The 20,037-nt window shown below is 27.2% G+C and overlaps 1 protein-coding gene across 1 annotated transcript in view; it reads left to right on the forward strand.

Annotated features, from left to right (window-relative positions):
- The window catches only part of LOC129973416 (translation initiation factor IF-2-like), a 44,765-nt gene extending 24,732 nt beyond the window's left edge, over nt 1-20,033 (forward strand). The window contains exons 12-21 of the mRNA XM_056087498.1: nt 1,316-1,345; nt 2,733-2,807; nt 2,917-3,000; nt 5,590-5,670; nt 10,820-10,837; nt 12,340-12,417; nt 14,997-15,065; nt 16,698-16,718; nt 18,682-18,802; nt 19,939-20,033. Coding sequence (XP_055943473.1) covers nt 1,316-1,345; nt 2,733-2,807; nt 2,917-3,000; nt 5,590-5,670; nt 10,820-10,837; nt 12,340-12,417; nt 14,997-15,065; nt 16,698-16,718; nt 18,682-18,796 — 571 coding nt within the window. The 3' untranslated portion in view covers nt 18,797-18,802; nt 19,939-20,033. The remainder of the gene's footprint in view (nt 1-1,315; nt 1,346-2,732; nt 2,808-2,916; nt 3,001-5,589; nt 5,671-10,819; nt 10,838-12,339; nt 12,418-14,996; nt 15,066-16,697; nt 16,719-18,681; nt 18,803-19,938) is intronic.
- The last annotated feature ends 4 nt before the right edge of the window (nt 20,034-20,037 follow it).

The raw sequence follows: 20,037 nt of genomic DNA on the forward strand, positions 1-20,037 counted from the left end.
GTTCACTATTTTAGGAGCATTTGAGCTGATACTCTCTCGAATGCATTCTCTTATTCTTGGCAAATTCTAAAACTTTGTATTTTCTAATAATTAATATTCTCTAATATTTTCTTTAAAAAAAAAACACTTAATTTTCATAGATTTTTGTGTTTCTCGAGTATTTAATATTTTTGATTTGCTATTTCAGTAAAATATATTATTGAATTGAAATTGTTATTTCAAATTAAGATAAAAATTCCTGGGTTAAAGCATTCTTTGCCTATTTTTGAGTTTACCATTTTGTAATTGGAAATGAAATGTAAACTAATAAAAATTTCAGAGTTTAAAATTAACGAAAATATGAGTGATTTGATTAAAAAAAACACCAAAAGTTACAAGAGATAACAAAATAATCAATTGTCTTCAAATCTCGCTTATTGAAAATTGATATCAAAAATGTTGTCAGATCTCTATCTGACATCATAAAGTTTAAATTTTTTTTAAAAAACATAGAGAGAGAGAGTTATCCAAAATTCCATAGTATTATGCAAGTTAATTTTATTATAAAAGTTCAGTTAACTTTTATAATACAATTGTTTCATTATATCATAAAAGTTTTAAGCATTGAAATTGCTGATGATATTTTATAAAAGTAGGATTTCTGTATATTTCTTGTTTCTTTTTAATCAAATAGTGTTGTTAGATTAATAATGTAGCAAATTAATTCTCTTAAAAACGTTAAAGTTATAATAATTTGTGTACAATTCAGAGGAAAGAATTATGTTTTACTCTGACGTTTATTTTCATAAGAAATCACTGAATTCATAATTACATAGTTCTTTGCCAATCATGAGAAATCGTTTGCAAATTCATTCCCATCCATTGCCAGGTAAATTGTTCAGAAAAGTTTATGTTTATTCTGAGCTACTCAGTGCTATAAGAAGATTTATACTAATATATTTTATCGTTTGAAAGTTGTCTAAAGCCAGGTACTAATTTCTTTGCAAAAGGTTTTTTATATATTACTTTCTTTGCTATATTTTTAATTCGAGTTATATCGCTATAGTTTCAGATCTAAAATTGGTTCCCGGTTGTTTTTTTGGGATTTATAAAGTTATGTATGCCATTCGTAATTAAAGGTTTTCAAGACACTGCGACATTTACTAATAGCAAAACAAAGAATATACAAGACTGTTTTTTTTTATTTATTTACATTTTGCTAAGAACTTATTTAATCATGATGTATTCATCTTTCTGCTACCAAAAATAACAATAAATTATTGCTCTAATTATGCAAATTTTATGAAAAATCGTATTATAAATATTTCTTTTCTAGCATACCTTTCAGCACTTCAACATATCGAAGGTAATTCATTCTTTTTCTTTCAAAATGCTTCGGTTTTTAAATTATAATGCAACAAAGATCATTATTTCTAAATTAAATTTTTCCTATCATGATTTGTGTTAAATTGAAGAAAATATTTCCTAGATAAGATACTTTCTTTATAAATTCTTAACGAAAAAATTCTATATTTTTTAGATCAAATCTTTCTCCTGAAGTGAACGAAAACCTTTCAAAATAATTCATTAATATTATCTGATTAACTAATTTTTAAGATTACATTTAAAACAAAACTAAAAAATGAATAAGGGTAATGGAAATTGTATAGTCAATAATAAATTATTATCAAAATGAAATTTATTGACAGCTAATCATAATGAGCATTTCGAAAAGAGAACCAATCAATATGTTTCCGAATTGGCCTCAGAGGAAATTTAAGGAACGTTGCAAATGTCTGAAATTGATTTATAAAAGCAAATAAAAAAACAAAAATTCTTAAGAAGTGAATTTTTTATATTTAAATCTAATATAAAAAACTGGGTTTTTTTTGTTTTTTGTTTTTTTTTTGCTTGATTAAATAAAAAAAATTATAGACAGTTATGAGCTTTTATGAAAAGCATATAAGCATCTGCACTAGAAGATAGCTGCTCAAGGCTCAATTTTACTTTAAAACATCTGATTGTCTATCTAAAATTCGCCAAATAAGTCATCAGGGGTTAAAATTCTACTATCATTGTATCTATCGATTATAACTTCAAAGTGATTTTGAAAAACTGTTTTGTTTTATAAAAGAAAAAAATTAAGAACATCCAAAATGTTAGTTTCAAACAATGTACCTTGATTTATTTACTTTTATTTTATTTTTAAATTTTACTTTTATTAATATAGTAGTGTTATTCAGTACACAGAAAAATTCGTTTAACATCCACACAATGCTTGAGAGAATAAATCCAATAATCAAAGCAATGTAAAATATTGTTGTAAAACATTTTTTAAAACTATTGAAATTAAAGAAAAAAATTATATGGATATTGACACAGCTGAAAAGCCTTTTTTTCCATTTTAACTTAGCGTGACAATAATTTTTGTACAATTATAATCTTCGAACGTTATTGGATGGGTTAGCATTTAGGTTAATTTTTAATTAAAAATCTAATTAGAGTTTTAAAAATTATTTTCTTACTGAGAATCTACTGATCAATAAGTAATTAGATACCAAATTTCGAAGCTATGGGTGCAACGGTTGTCCCGCGAATAATTTTGAAGGAATTTTAATTATGCATTTCGAATGACGCAATGTACAAATAGTATGATACAACATGATAAAAATTATCATGTTGAAAAAAATGCAACAAATTGTACAAATGGGCCACTTTAGTACAAAATTTCTGTTCTTTATTTTTTATTATAGCTCTCCTGAAGAACCATTTCCAGATGTAAGACCCAATCTGAGAGTGGGTCCAATAAATGAGAAAGCGGATCACAGGTTGATTTTATGAAACAAAAAAATACTATAAATTAATACATAAAACTTTGCTGTATTTTCCACGATTATCATTCATTCATTGGAACATTTTGAAATTTCTGTTTGGCAGAGAAACTGATAAACTAAAAGGAAGATCTCAAGTGCCGAAGCTGCCTCAAATCAACAATCAGGAAACTGGTCACTCCTCATCCAAGTACTGTCTTTTTCTTTTCTTTTTTTCCCCCATTTCCTATTAATATTTAGTAATTAATTTTTCGAACACTTTTCCGTTAGAAGCCAAAAGGCAAAAAAAAACCATACCAAACGGTGGCGACAATTCGCCACATTTTAACGGTAACAAGATATTTGGAACGGCTGGCGCTGCAAAACTGAAATTCTCCTGATTGTTTGCGCTCGATTTTCATTGCTGCTGCTCTAATGTAAAAATATAATATTTCATTACATAAAATTTGACTATATGATACTGGAAGGATTTACTGCTGAAAATAATCGTATTTCTTCAACATTTTTATCGAATTTTTTTATAAAATTCTTTTTTAAAATTTTTATGAATAATCGATAAATTTGAACTATAAATTAATTTATCAGATATAACCACTTAAATCAAGGATTCCAAACTCAAATGATAGCACACACCAAATAAAAAAAAATGTTTAAGTTTATAGGAGTTGCAATAAAAAAATCATACTAATGTAAGCAAAGAATAGAAAATGACAAATGTTAAGTGATGATTTCTTCCTAATATTTGATATCTTTTTTATGCTACCATCTTTCCCACTTCAAAGAATATTTTGTTCGTAATTATTTCTTTCAAAACTAATCTAAGGTGAAATTTCGGTAATTCTGAATCTAATAAAGAATATTTTCTTTAATAGAATTATATATGAAAATAATTTTTACGGCAATTCAAACTTGGTTGGCTAATATTTCTTAAATTCAAATATCCAAGCTTCAGTGAATTTTTCTTTCACATTTGAATAAAATTCGATCTAAATTTCCTTTATTTGTATTTGGCTAGATATAGATTTTATTTCTATAGAAAATCGAAGAAAAAAAACAGAAAAAGTATTTACAGAGATATTAATATCTCCAATTCTTGCTTGTTTGATATTGGTGATTGAAAATATTGCATCGAAATGCGATTCAATTTGTTCAGTCAATTAGCATTCAAATATTTGAAAATACTGAGTTTACTAAAAACAACTATCTATAATTATGAATTTTGAGAATCGAAATGCTATGCTTTTATTAAAAATTTTGTTAAATATTATTATATTTGTTGTGCCACAAAGATATTTGTGTATCTGATTTAATAACCTTGATTTAAATGAAAATTACCTACAGAATTAAACTCTGGTTTTTGTACTGTTTTAAATTTGTTTTAGTTTCTAATCGGAAAATTTGTAATTGTCTAGATAGAAATATTTTCAGATATTTTACAGAATACTTATAACTATAAGTTTCATTTTCCTTTAAAGTCGTCAGAAGTTATTTTATGCCTTAGAAATAATAATTCAAACATGATGATTATGTTATTAACTAATACTTCGTTTTTTACTTCTGCTTGTTAGTATTGATGTCAGTATTACTATAATGTACATAAGACTACGAAGCTTTTTAAAAAGGAAAAATCAACAAATTTATAAAATGAATTGTTTTGATTATAAAATCATTAATATTTATATCGTATTCCGTTTTTCTCAATCGATAAATATTGATTTAGTAATTGTTGGAGCATGTTCCCCGTTGGACACCATTTCCAAAAATGCTTTTGAAACTTTTTAAAAGAGAAGGAAAAATCAACAAATTTATAAAATGAATTGTTTTGATTATAAAATCATTAATATTTATATTATATTCCGTTTTTCTCAATCGATAAATATCGATTTAGTGATTGTTGAAGTTTTATTTAGTGTTTCCCGTTGGACACCCTTTCCAAAAATACTTTCTGATGATTCAAAATATATAACTAATATAAAGCTAAAAATTTAATTAATATAGTAACAAAATATCATAAATAAGAATAGTTCACAGGAACGTACTTTACCTATAAAGGCCCACTTTTTCCATTAATCTTATATTAAAAAATTTTGGATTTCAAATTGGTTTTAAAAGATAAATTTATTTAGCTTATTAAATAAAATTTATTTATTTTGATAGTTATTTTCATTAATAAATAATTAAATAATAAATCAAAATATTTCGTTGATGTTTAAATGATAAACTTAAATAACTAGCTTTTTTTAACTAAGGTCAATCTTTATTTCAACATTCGATGTTATTATTTCAAAATTATAATAATAATAATAATCAATTGATGATTAATTTGATTGTCAAAATCATATTATAGGGTTTCTGAAATAATTAAGAGATAGTAATTTAATCAGATATTAAATAGCTTAGCATGAGCATTTAAAAATCTTTGAACTTAGTGTACGTATATTTTTCACAGCCTTACGAAGAGTTAAATAATCATGAAAGTATTAAAAACTAATAAGCTCATTAACCTATAGTATCATTAAAAAATGGATATGAACTTTCCAGAGAAGGAAAAAGAAAAAAATAATAACAATAGTTAAAAGGAAGATCACAATCCTTCAATAGAAATTTTAAATATTCTTGCTTTATTTCTAAATGTTGTGATGGAATTTCATTCTACTTATACCTGATATATCCGTATTTAATCTTAAATCATTCTAATATTTTTAAAATGCCTTGGACAAAAAAAAAATTAGAATTGCTAAAATTACTTTAATAACAATTTTAATGGATTTATTTATAGGCAAAGGCAAGAAATAGAATTTTCGGTTCCCAAAGTACGTGCCAAGCAGCAACATAGAGAACTCATATTCACCAAAAAAATGTGAGTAATTTCTTTAAGAAGTATTTTTAAATTTAAACCACCAACTACTTTTTTAAGTTATTCGAAAAAAATATTTACAATTTTTGAAAAGTTCTAATTCACTAGAATTTTTTAAATCATATCCTTTTAAACAAAACTCTGTTATTATTCTAAATAACCTTAAATTTTGGTACTTTGGGATTATACCGTCGACCTGTCAACGCTCATGAAAATGCACCAATTCTCGCGAAATGTGCCAAAAGATTGACGAAAATGCGCCAATTCTTTGGCGCCATCATAAAGAAAAGCAATCTTGCTTTTATTGGCTCAAAGCTACCTTTTGGCGATAATATCGGGTTTAACGAAAATGGCCGACGGGATAAAACCAAAGTACCAATTTTTTTTTTTTTTTTTTTTTTTTTACATTGGCTCTCTAAAACAACTATTAGTAGTTAAATAGCTCTTTGTTCATAAAAAAAGATTATAAATCTATTCAAGATTTTTTTTCTTTGAACAATTTAGGAGCCACTTACTTTACAAACTCAATGAAAACATTTATGTTTTAAAAATTAAAACTAGGTAAGACTTAAGATTAATGTCCGGTATCAAGCCAAAATCGTGCCAACCGTCCAAAAATTGGGTAAAATTACGCTACCTTGAATGGCTGCAAGAAAAGATAACCCATGAATATTAGGGTTGCAATAAATTGACAAAATTGCACTTGAAGAAAAGAAATTGCCCTAAAATAATTCAGTTTTGGTGACCGGTTATTTATCTTAACACTATACAACATACATGATTCATTGCACTATTATTCAAATATATATTACAATAGGAAATACTTGTACTAAACAAAGAAGCACTGTTTAATCCCATCGTCATACTGTTTTTGCAAAATTTTCATCAACTTGTTAAAGTTTTAACAGCGTTAAATATAATATCAATTTGGCGAATTATCAATTAGAAAACTCCACTTTGGCAATTGTGCTGTGTTTTAAGCCAAATGAACTACTTTTGCAAAATATTTAGTTTCGTTTATTAACTGATTCAAGTTTCCATCGCATCAGAAATACTCAAAGACTAATGCCTAACAGTTGTGAATCGCTATAAAAATTTTTAGATAAAACAGAAAATTCAATAAAAAATTACATAATATTTATTTGAATCAGTGAAAATATAATGCTTTCAGTACATTTAATTTTAATTTAATACATTGCATGGTTCTATTTTTATTTCTGTCCTGTAAGTATCTCTCAAATTATTCCACATTTATTGGTTTTTGGAGCTTGCTTGGACTGTTGGTGGTTGACTTTGGTTTTTTGGCAAATCGACCAGCGCTTTTCACCGGGGATTTGGATCTTTTCATTTCTTTGCCAGGGGACTTCTTTTTAGATTTCTTGATGACATATTTTCCCTCCTTTTTCTCCACATGTCCAGTTTCTAGAAGCCTTTTCAGAATGAGCATCGTCTCAGGTTTGCTGGACAGTCCATTCTGTTTTGAATCCAAAAACTTCTTGATATGTTGAGAAGTTACACCTTTGCTATCTTTGCTATTTACAACAGCAGTCAATATCCACTTGCGAATTTTGGCTTTTTCAGTTGTTGTTGTTGTCATGGTTTTGAAACAGGGTTTGTAAATTGACTAATTTCTATTATTTGTAGGTGATTGTAAAAGAAGCTATTGATGCATCCGCAGAATTAGATTTGAAAATTGCATAGTTTGATTTGAAATCAGCGCGCTATTCGTGTGAACATTTAAAATCTCGTGTTAGTTGCACGGATCTAACAACTGAAAGATCATTAAATCATTTGCTAGGAAAGCTTTTGCTTTTTTTTTAAATAAAAAATTTCAATGGTTATCCAATAACCATTTCTTTTCAATGAATATTAAATACTCATGAATGTATTGAAAATATAGTACCGAGTGTATATACATCGTTGTACACTGTCAAAAGATTCTATTTCTTAAAACCATTAATCCATTATAAGAAGCGTACAACACAAGACAACAATCATAACCCAAAATTGTTCAAAAAACAGATAGAATGCCTACATACCATAAAGAGAAAACCATGATAAAGTAGATCAACGTAGCTAAAGTATGTAATTCTGTCACCCATTTTCTTGATCAGATTATTTGTTATTGGTGATTGGGTATTCAAATTCAAATGAATTAAAACCAACTTCTATTGATAACAGAGTACTGGACATACGTTCATGAAAAAAGAAAAGCAGTATTTTATGTTTTGTTCTTGTAAGTGACTGTTATTATTTTAACACAATAGTTTCTTAAAGTTTTATTGGCAATTGCGTAGTGGTAACAGATATTTTCCAAATTATCATACATTCAACTTTCAATTTGCATTACTTTCAACATAGCTATTTTTTTTATATTAACCTAACATGCATGCAAGTATCAAATCAAAAAAATAAATCTTTGAAAATTTATCTACAAAATTAAAGAATTAGTTTGGTAAATTAAAGTAAAAGTAATTTCAATTATGTGATATTCAATAAAGTCTATTATTTTGCAAAATCATTTATTTTTTAATTTTTATTAATTTAAAAAAATGTTTCGAGCATCATTTCTAACAATATATACTTCACACAAGAATAAAAATAAAATTTAACCTGCATGAAAAAAAAATAGTTTTTACGAACTTGTTGCCATAGTGCTGACAAAAACTCGAATTAAAAGATTAAGAAGTTAATTCTCACATCAAACTAATCCTAGAAAAATTTAATTTTTAATACATGTCTTTATGAAATAAAATAAATATGAAACATGATATTTTAGAAAAAATAAAAGCTAGAAAAGGGTTTCTATGACTTTTAAAATATCTACATTATAATTCAAGATTATTTACAGCAAACATGGTTTAATACCTATAGAATATTCATGTTAATCAGCAGCAAATTTCTGAAGCGTTAAAAAAAGTCATATACATCTAATAAAAATTGGTCAACTGAAGAAAATAATTATATTTTATGTAATTAGAGTTAATGAATGTTCTCATGAAATACAGAATTACAGTTTTTTATATAGATCATTGGTTCTATGAGTCACGTTTAATAAAATATTCTTAAGGTTCTAATTTTTAAAAAATTCATTCTTTTGTAACAAAAACTGATTCAAAAGATGAAAATCTGAATTTAACTATTCTACAAAGTCGCTCAGTTCTAGACCACTTCATTTATAACCTTAAAGACAATACACCAATCAGCGCCCAGAGATTTTTCTGTTTGCTCTAAAATAATAAAATTGCTGATTATACTAAAATAATTATATTTTGGTTAGATTTTATCGCAGAAGATTAAAAAGTGTTTTGATTAAATGTCATAAAAAATATCGTGTCATTAAAATTAAATGTTATTTTAGAATGCCATGAATATTTTACTGAATAGTGTCCACAGAAGTGGCTGATTGCATAAAATTTATTCTTCATAATTTTTCCATTTGTAGATTGAAATAAAATAAATTATTATTATTATTATGACATTTTTTATGACATTTAATCAAAAACGTTCATTTAAATCCTTCTGAAAACTGAAAACTGTATTGTAAATTGTTTCAGAGAAATTTATAATTCATCATATAAAAATCGTACACCTTGGAGAAAATCCATAATTTTTAAAAAAATATTCTGTAGAATACATAAAACTTCAGTGCTGAACATTTTATTTTCTGCTCTCTTAATAACTTTAAAAAATGCGTTTGGTTTCAGAGAAAGAAAAAAGTAGATTCTCTGTTAAATGAAATTTAATCATTTTAAATCAACCGTTTCAAATTTCTGTTGAATGATTGATTTGAAATGATAAAAAGCAGAGAAATGCATAGAACAATGAAAAGAACAGTGTAAGGGTTTTAAAATATTGTTTTATGACTATCAAAATTTGAAGCTTAAAAATATTTTGTTTGAAGAAGCATAAATATCAAGTTACATAAGTTGAATTAGAAATTTTATTGTTCATTAATCCTACCAAATCAGCAGGTCCCCATAGACGACTATTAAATAAATAAAAATAACTATATATTCGCAAAGTTAATAAAATAAATCATTAAAATATGAAAAACGTGCTGAAATGTTGAATTAAAAATGACCATCTTATTAAAAAAAGAATCTTATATTGTGCACTGCCTAAGGTAGCAAAATGCCTAAATCCACCACTAATTGGGATTACTCTAATCATAGATCAATAGTTAATTTCTGAACTACTAGAAATAGACATATATTTCCTAATGGAAAAATACTCTAAATTGCGTAAAAATCTATGTTGTTTGAAGTAATAAATATAATTTTGAAAAAATTACAATTTTTGTTTTTGTAATTTTTTTTTTATATTTTTTAAATCCGTTTTCCTTATTAATCCTTTTTTAGTAAAATATTCTTGATATTCTTTCAATTTAAACAAAATTGGCTCCACACTTCTGCGACTACAACTATTATTAATGAAGTTTTAACTATCAATCTTTTAGACCATTTCAATGGCCACCCCAAGGAAAATCCGCCAATTAAATGCTCAGATTTTTTTTGAAATGGCGCCCATTGATTGGTCTAAAATAGTGATATTCAAAGGTTTCTAACTAGATAAGTTTTAATACAAAAGAGTGGAACTTTACTAAATTTTATTAAATATGATTAATAGAACAATGAAATTGTATAAAAATTTTGGCTTGTAATTTTAAAAAAATTTATTTCTTGACTGAAACATTTTCTTTTCATGTTAAAGCCTCTTTTACGTTCAAAAATATATATCCTATATCTAATGGTTTGCCAGCGTCCTGGCCCAGGAGTAGCGCGTCTTCTCCGTGATCTGTGCGCCCCGGTTCGGGCATGGTTGTTCTTAACCCTGTGTTCGATCTGTCTTGTGTGTGAAAGAGCCCCCCCCCCTTTATAAAAAGGGGTTATGCAAGCGAGTGTGTGTGTGTCATCATATGAGCTAGAAGTCAGACTTCTGCTACCGGCTATTCAGGGGCCCTTACCCTCAGAAGCTTCTGCACAAACTCGGCTTAAATCGCCGACTTCATCAGTGGGCTTGTCTATAACAAGTGCCATAAGTAACAGCAACATATCTAATGGTTTAAAATTTACTTATTTGGTCACGATTTGAGGGATACCCTTTATAATATGTTTCGATAGTTTAAAATAATTTAATTTGTCTTTTGCAGGTTGTCTCGATTTCAAAGGTAAGTTTATTTTGATCATTAATAGTTAATGATTTTTTTATATTAAAAATTGCTTCAATTTGCAACAATGAAAACAAAACTTTTCTCATTTTCCACTCAAAGGCATGTAATTTTAATTTTAAGAAAAGGTCCACTTTATTGAGATTAAAATTGATTCAATTATGAAAATTCCTATCTTATAAAAATGCGCGCAGACCACTCTATCGATGGTTTCGAACGAAGATGCTATATCAATCACCTCCCGGAGTTTCCACAAGGCTAAATTTGCCTAAAATGTTGATTGTTCTAAAATTGTAATATTCAAAGCTTCATAATTCAGTCAGATTTGATGGCAGAAGATGAAAACGTTTTTATTATTTTTATTATTATTTAAAAGCTGAAATGCCAAATATATTTAGCAGGATGAATGTCAAGCTTTAGGACCAAACGACCGTATAAAATTTAGGTTTCATAATTTTTGAAGTATGTTTATGGACTGAAACAAAATAAAATATTATTACTATTTACGCCATTTAAATCCTTTTGAAAATAAAACTAAAAACGGAGTTTTATGATGAATTTTTTATTGAATAATTTCTTGAAATATTGCATAAGTTATAAGACTTTTTCTATTGTGCACTTAAGACTTTAGTGCCAAACAATTTTGTTTTCTTTGATCATATTTGAAAAAAACAAGCTTAGTTTAAGCAAAAGAGAGTTTTGGTACTAATTAAAATTTAATCATTTCCACTTTAGTTCAAATTTTAAATTTTATAGGGGCTTACAAAGGGATACATAGTTTAATGAATAAAACGGCTTAAGGCTTCTATGATTGTATAAGTGATATGATTATCGAAATTTGAAACTGAAAAATATTTTGCTAAAGAAGCTATTGAAATACCAAGTTACATAAAACATTTTATTAAAAAATTTTGAGAGCATTAATCTCAGTGAACCAGCTGATCGGCAGTGATAGCTAGCTCATAATAAAACTAAAATAATTTAAGCTTAATGAAACTTTATAATCTACAACTAAGAAGAAATAGAATTTCAGAAGTCAAAATGGAAAAGATGATTCCAAATATATATAAAACTTCGTAACAAGATATTTCAATATTTATTTCTGCGATATCAGATTGAAAAATATATATTTACTTGTTGTTATCAAAAACTACATTGTCATTTAACAAGCAACACCAATTATCTTACTTTGCAAAATTGCGTAAGAAGAAAAAAGCTAAATATTTCGTAACTCATAATAAATATTTCAAATCTTTTTTTACAGCAAGTATGAGCAGTCTCGTGTTTATACCAATTTTGAAAAAGTGTCAGAATTTTTCTTCATTGATTTCAAAAACAATTCAATTTTCTTTTCTTATTATAAAGCTTGAAAAATTGCGACAGTTGGTGTCACTTGCTAAATGATGATATGTTGCAAAACAATATAATACGTAACATAATTATAAAATATTTAAAATGCCTGTTATAATTTACAGATATATAAACATTTATTATTTTTATAGAGAAGGTAAATTGCCAGAAATGAAACCTCAGCCTCCTTCTATACAGCAAACTTCACCCTCGATGCCACCAAAAGAAAAGTAAGCACAGCATTCTGTTTTCCGACTTTACATTGTTGTTACGGTCAAGTTTTTTTTTTTTTTTTTTTTTTTTTGAATATTGAGTAACTGCCGAGTACTTGGTTGAATTCCATAAATTTTAGTTATATTTTATTGTTCAGTTCAGATAACATACATAATTCAAAAATAAAAAAAGATTTTTATTGTTCCTTTAAATTTTTTTCTGATGCTTGACAAACTGTTCTGAACTCTGATTAAACTTTTTCTAATTAAATAAGACACGAAATAAATCATGCAGATTTATATTAGGGTTTTACAAATTGACATCAAAACAGAGCCTGATTAAGGCAGGGGCATACGGGGCAGTTGCCCCGGGCCCCCACATCAGAGGGTACACCCAAATCGAATAGAAAGTTTATTTTACGTTTCCTTTTTTAATGAGCTTTTATTAACAGAATATCAGTACAGTGTAAAATCCGTCAGTTTTATATTAGCTTCTTGATTAATCTATCGTATGAACACAAAAAATCTATATTTTGTAAATCCATGGCTTTCTAGGGAGGAATTCAGTTAAATTTTCGCAATTACGATGAACAAATTTGGCCAATCGAAAGCCTGTATTTTGACATATCGCAAAATGCGATATGTTTTCAAAAATATGGTCTTCTGATTGGCTTAATTGATCCATCATGATTGCGAAAATTTAGCTGAATTCCGTCCTAATGTCAGCAAGGATATGAATTTTTCGCAGCTTGATGACCTAGTTAAGAATTAGAAAACTGCATTCCGGAAGTAGTGAAGCAGAAGGGGCCCCCAAAGAAGTTTTTGCCCCGGTCCCCAATTAGGCTAACTCGGACCTTGCATCAAAACTATTGATAATCGAATAATATCTATCATGAATTAGAAGTATAGTAAAAATGCTTAATATTATCACCACTGAACACAAAAAGACTTAGATGCTCTGACACTTTTTGATTCCTTTACAAACCATAACTGGGACAAAGCTGTGAAATAGTCTCCTTTTAACTTTGACACTTGCATTCGATATTTTTCAGACGTCTCTTTTCTGGTAATTTCGTCATCTCATTATTAAGTAATTAAGTCAAATTATCTTCCATCATTTTTATTGCCGACCCTGTGGCAGTTAGACATTGATCTCTCTCATAATACGAAACGTCTGCTTTTTGATATCTCTGCAGCGATTATTTTCAGTATTACACAAAAACCTAACTGCAAATAATCATCAGTTCTCATAAAAGTGAAATATTCAGCAATAAACAAAAAAGATTCTTGGAATATATCTTCATGTTTCTGAGAGAACTAAGCAGAGTTAGTTTTTGAAACCAGACTTTGCTTTAATAAAAAAGTTTAGTTTCATGAAATCCAAGAATTACCCTCCTTATAAATACATCGGCTTGAATTCGGAAAACTAGGATTTTTGTGTTGGTTCTCCATAAAATTATATAGTAAAAAATTAATCTTGTAAAAAAGTGTCAAAATAAGTACAAAATGTGAAGATTTGGAAATTTAATAAATTTTCTATTTAGATAAAGTTTGTACAAACAAGAAAATTCTAAAGCTCTCAGTGTGCTTTAAAATTGTAATTTCCTCTCTTTAAACAATATTGATTGTAGTGTAGAATTTAAAGTATTTTCTCATAAAGATATTTTATTATTCCTCAAAAGTAGTAGAAAAAACATTTTATAACTATACACAAAGGCAGTGAACATATTCTATGAAATAATACTAACACCTCATGTTCATACACACATGGCAGAAATACTGCTAATACCTCAGGTTCATACACACAAAGCATTATTAATTAATATTTTAATTAGTGTTTATAATGAAGTATATTATTTGGAAAATGCACAATCCTATAACTTACATCGGAATTTTATCGATTTTCATGAATCTATGCAATGGATGCATAATTTTTAATGGAATGATAAAGCTAAGAACCATTTTTTACAATCGTCAAGTATTTTTCTAATGCTAAAATCTATGTTGACGCTATTAGTATATAGTATTTTTATTTTAAAACTTTAATACACTCCAGATTATAGAAGTGTATTTACTAATCTCAAACATTTACTTAATATCGTTCGAATCTATATTGATTCCACTGGTAGAAGAATATTTAATTCAAAAATTCTATGGGTTATAGCTGCGAATTTTGCTAATATTCTTGCCGTCGTAGAATTTCATTATCGTATCTATAATTCAAAACATATGATGATTGTTAAATCTCCAAACGTTATCTTCAGAATGCTTCATCCGCAGCAAAAAGCAAGCAAGTTTTCAAAGATTTTAAAATATGCACATTTTCATATCTCCAGATTACAGAGATCCCAAATATAATAGATTTATTTAAAGTAAGCGTTCAGGTCCTCAATCGTTGATTGGGATTTTCTATACAAAAATAAATTATAAAAAAGTAAACAGGAACTTCTTATCGTCTGTATACGTCGGAATGAAATAAGTTCGTAACTAATTAAAGATAAAGTAGCGATTTAATACAAAACTAGGATATGTATCCAAACTCAAGTAAACATTTAAAATATTAGCAAGATTTGTTCTGTAAACTTTGTTTTCTATAGAAAAATCTCAGCTTCCACGGATATAATTACTGACTCGGCTGGCAACTTGCAGTCATTCGCACCAATGAGGTAAGGAGTTTTATTTGTATTCTATTTTTGTGCTAAAGGAAAATGAGTTTTTTTTCATATGAACTGAAGTTAAATACTTCTTTAGACTGAAATTTTTTTTCCGTCATATAAAATAATATTACGAAATTTTCTCAGAAAGGAAACGTATTCCATAAATTTTGCTAAGAAAAGAGTAGTGATTTAAAGGTTTTGAAGATTAACACTTTAATTAGAAAAAAGTTAAACTTATGAATGCAATGGAAATAATGGATTAAACATTCCCTTTATATTTGGTTTTAAAATAAATAAAAAATATATTATTATCAACAATTTTTTATGTATTCCATGAAACAGAAAAGGGATGTTGCTCTTAAATTAATTTTATCACAAAAAAAATATATTAAAATTTTCATAAACATTTCTTAAGGGATCGTTTGTATTAAATAAATAACAATGGAATTAAGTTGCATGTATTAAAAAGAGGGTCGACAAAAAATAAATTTACATGTAAAAAAGCAATTAACCTCAGATAAATACAATTAATTGTTTCTACTAAATTATGTTGCCAAATATTATTTCCATGAGACCAAGTCCAGCAATAGTAATGATGTAATTAAAGAATACTACCTGTGTTTAAAAAAAAAACTTTCATTACGGTTCCGTTTGTTCCTAAAAGCAAAGTCAAAATGGAATTTATTTTCCTAACAAAATCTTTTCCATAAACAAGGCAATGACCTGATATTATGACTCGATCTTAAATTCAGAGTGGGAGAAGCAAAGATTTCGAGAACCGATATAATCAAAGATCTACAGTATCCATGGCCTTGATTAGCAGAGGATTTCCAACTGGAAGTTGCCTGCCTATGACCACTGAGTTGATAGGGGCTACAAGCGAGTCGATTAAAACACTTTATTTTCTTAAGATAGTAAAGACAACAAATTCTTTAAATAATAAAATATTAGGGCAACATTAACACTTTATCAAACATAATAGATTCGGTTCCTATATGTTTCATTGCGTTTTGCTATTAGAATATTTATAAATATGAATAAAATAATACTGAAGAATGGATGCAGGACAGTCTGGAGTCACAATAGATATAGAAAAAGATACATACACATAAAGTTAATAAAATAAAAAATATATTAGCCTAAAATGACACATTAGCATGTAAAAAATGTACTGGAATGTAAAACTAAGTTGACTATTTTATTAGAAAAGGAGCTTCATATTGTGCTTTGATTGGAGCAGTAAAATGCTTAAATCCACCATTGAGCCTGATACATATTAAACCTTCCGTTGCCCATAAAATGTCATTAGGATGGTGTGGCATGGAATTTTGGTAGCTGAAGTGCCGATTTAGGTGGCATCCCAGTCACCTAGTAGTAGTTCAATTTCTTTAAGTTCATTCCAAGATCATTCTATAATGATTTATCTAATTAAGCTTAACTTATCATTTTAAAATTTTATGGAAGGGGAAACAAATAATTAAAAGATAACCCATAATTAAACCTTTTAATTAAAATTATCTTACATGTACAACAATTTATGGACGGCTATCACCGATTTTTAAAACAGAAAAAAGCAGCTTAAAATTTTGGTTTAGAACTATAAATTTTTCTTACGAACTAAGTACTTTTTTCTAATTACAGATTGATACAAGATCCATTAAGGTAAGATCTATGTTTCATATATGCTTCACTCACTTATGTTTAATGTCATTCGCATTTAAATTCGGCTTCAAAATCTATTAACTGCGATTTTTCGAATCTCTATATCAGAGCTTCTTTACGTATTTAAGTTTGACATGTATGTTTCTATAAATGAAAATTGTATACATGATATAAATTCAAATTAAAATAGCTACTTTTAATTATATAATTAACAAAATTTTAATAATTAAATAAAACAATCTAAAAATATATATGAAACAAAAAAAATTATGATGTGTAATAATATTGTCAAAAAATAAATAAGTTGAAAAATCAGTCTACATTTTAGAAAATCAACATCTAATACAATAACAGATAAAAGAAATTCAGACATTTAAAATTCCTTAAAGTTGAATTCAATCATAGGTATTTTATCAATATAATCCATTACTATTGTATTCTCAAAATTAGCTCCTATAAAACAATGCTAATGAAGTCATGCTAAAATAGCGGCCTAAGAATTTAATCACTATAAAGGTTTGTAAAGAAAAATGAGAACATTTTCTTTCGGTTTTCTCGAATATTACTTATTAATAATATGGTGCAGTGAAAGCTTTTTGTATCTGCTTATTTTCAAGCCGAAAATTGTCCAACGGCACTAATTATAATATTAAAAAAATATTTAAATTTATCACCTGGAGTTTATTTTTACTTTTAAGTGTACAAAAAAAAAAGTACTGTAACCGTCAAAAAATTCTAATCCTAGGTCTTGACTAATCGCCACGTTTCGGATATCTCTCCGAGTCCGAAAACTGCAATTTTGGATTTATGTCATTTTTTTAAACACGACTACTCAAAAATGTTTTGTACTAAATAGGTGGAATTTAATACATGCTTATTGCGTTAAATTTGTAGATTTCTATTAAATTTGATAGAAATCTAGAACCGAATGGAAAATATTTCTCGGAAAATTTTCTGTCTGTCCTTCGGAGTGTAAACAAATACGATAGCTAGAAAACGCTGAATAGATATTATTTGGTAAAGAACTTCAATAACTAAATAGTAGATCCATTTCAAATTCCAAACCAAATCTGTCAAAAGATTAACCGTCTGTCTATCTTTACATTCACACGCATTTAAATACGATAAGTTAAAAATTCATTGGTATATTATATTGATTCTAAACTTATTATTCTTACTTAAATTTGTATTAAATTTTGAGTTCAACAGGTCAAAAAAAGGTGTTCCAATTGCATCGCTTTTCTTTCAAATAATGTGAAACATGAAACCCTCAAATACAAGACTAAAAATAAAGATCTGAGCGTTACTGACATCCAGAGCCATACCCAAAGTCAGCAATTTTTGTATTGGTGAGAGGTTAATAGAACCTTTATCAGACAGTATGCAAATAAATTTTAGAGAGACTATTCTCTTTAATATCCTTCATAGTACTGTTTCTTTACCAGTGATAACTTCGAAAAGATATTATTAAAAAACTATGTATCTTAAAATTTTAAAAAAATCAATGATCCAATCTGTTTAACTGCTATGTTCAGATTTTTTTCTTATTAACATAATTTTCATCGAAAAATTATAATTAATCATTATCATGATAATTTCCAAAGGATAAAAGTGTTATAGATTTATGTCTAGCGTGTGATTAATCGTGTGTACAATATTTAACCATTAAAAATACTTATTTAACGAAATACAGGTATAGGTGAAATACAATATTTTAAAGCACTTTTGTTTTATGAAGGAAAAATTGTGTAAAATTTAATATATAGCAATTAATATTTAAATATGTGTTTTTTAACAAATGTAGCAAAAAACCAGTCTTAAGAAATCAGATGATATAGGAAGAAATTTGAGAAAACAATGTCAATATGTCAAATAGGTCGATATCATAGATTATGTATATATTAGTTATGTATTAACATTTCATAATTTTCATTTTTTGTTGTTGTTGTTGTTGTTTCATTAGGAGGGAAATAATCCTCAGTCCACCAGAAACGAATCGTCAATACAAACCGACCACGATTTTAGCTCCTCTGTCGACAGGCACTTCTTCATATAAAGACTACTCGTCTACATCATAATCAGAGGTAAACTGAATCGTCCTTTCAGTGTTTTCAGAACTGGCATAAATAATGCCATATAATATTATTACCTCAAGCTTTTAAAGTCAATATTAAAGAAGAATTATTTATTTCAAATGTTATTTCCAAATGTAAGTGAGATTCCTTTTCTAGTTATTCCATACTGATTTATTCAATTTACTACTTTCTCTATTTGAAATAAAAATTAGTAAAATTTACAAATACAAAGTTTTTTTTTTTCAAATGAATCTGAAGGAGATCATTTTAATTCTTTATATTATATATTTTACAATCATTTTATAATAATTTTATATGTTCCACATATACAAGGTGTTTCAAAACGTTCGTAGAATATATATCTTTAGGCTTTCTGTAATGTTAATAGATACTAGAATATATCTTGATTAATGCAAACTGCTATATCATGCAACGTAAGTATCGTCGTTTTTACGAATTCGATTGCAATGCTGTATAACTTTGTAAGTTACTTTTTCAGAATCTTTTATCTTTTTGAGATAAAAATATTAATTTTCTAATTTTGCAGCTTGAAAGTAGGGGGGAGCAGTAATAAGTAGTCTCTCTTAAATTTACCCAGACACCACTTCTATGGCTAGAGCTGCCGTTTTTCTGATCTTATGGGATGCGATAGGGTTTTAGTGGATTCCGGGAATATAATCTATAAGAAGCAATTAAAAAGAAATAAAAAAAACAAATTACCAAATATATGCGTAAGATTTCAATAAGGTAATAATGGTTTCATAGGTAATAATGTTTAAAAATATCAAATGTTCTCTATTTTACCTACAATAGGAGGATTAAGGTATGATGGAGAGGCTGATATTGTGCATCGAAAGACAAAAAAAAAAAAAAAAAAAACAGTAACAGCTCTTAATTTGTTATCATTTACGGATGTTTGACAATCTAATCTGTTTGATAATCTGTTTTCAGATAATCTAAAATTCTCGAAGTGGTTTGACTCCTCCCCCGCTTCTTCAACATATTATTCTCCTTCATCATTTTATAGTTTTCTTAGAACCTGCAATAATTTTTCCCTTCTTTGTTTAAAATTTGGATAGTTATATTTGCACATATTTATGGATACTTCGAAAATAAAAAGGGAAACCCTCATATCTCTTTTCCAGATGAAAGTCGAAAATAGGAAAATTTAACAGAAAATAAAGGAATAAAAATGGCAATGAAATAATAACAAGCTCTACCCAAATCTCGTTCAAATGCTACAC

Source organism: Argiope bruennichi, chromosome 1 (assembly GCF_947563725.1).
Source record: "Argiope bruennichi chromosome 1, qqArgBrue1.1, whole genome shotgun sequence".
Classification (NCBI taxonomy): Eukaryota; Metazoa; Arthropoda; class Arachnida; order Araneae; family Araneidae; genus Argiope; species Argiope bruennichi.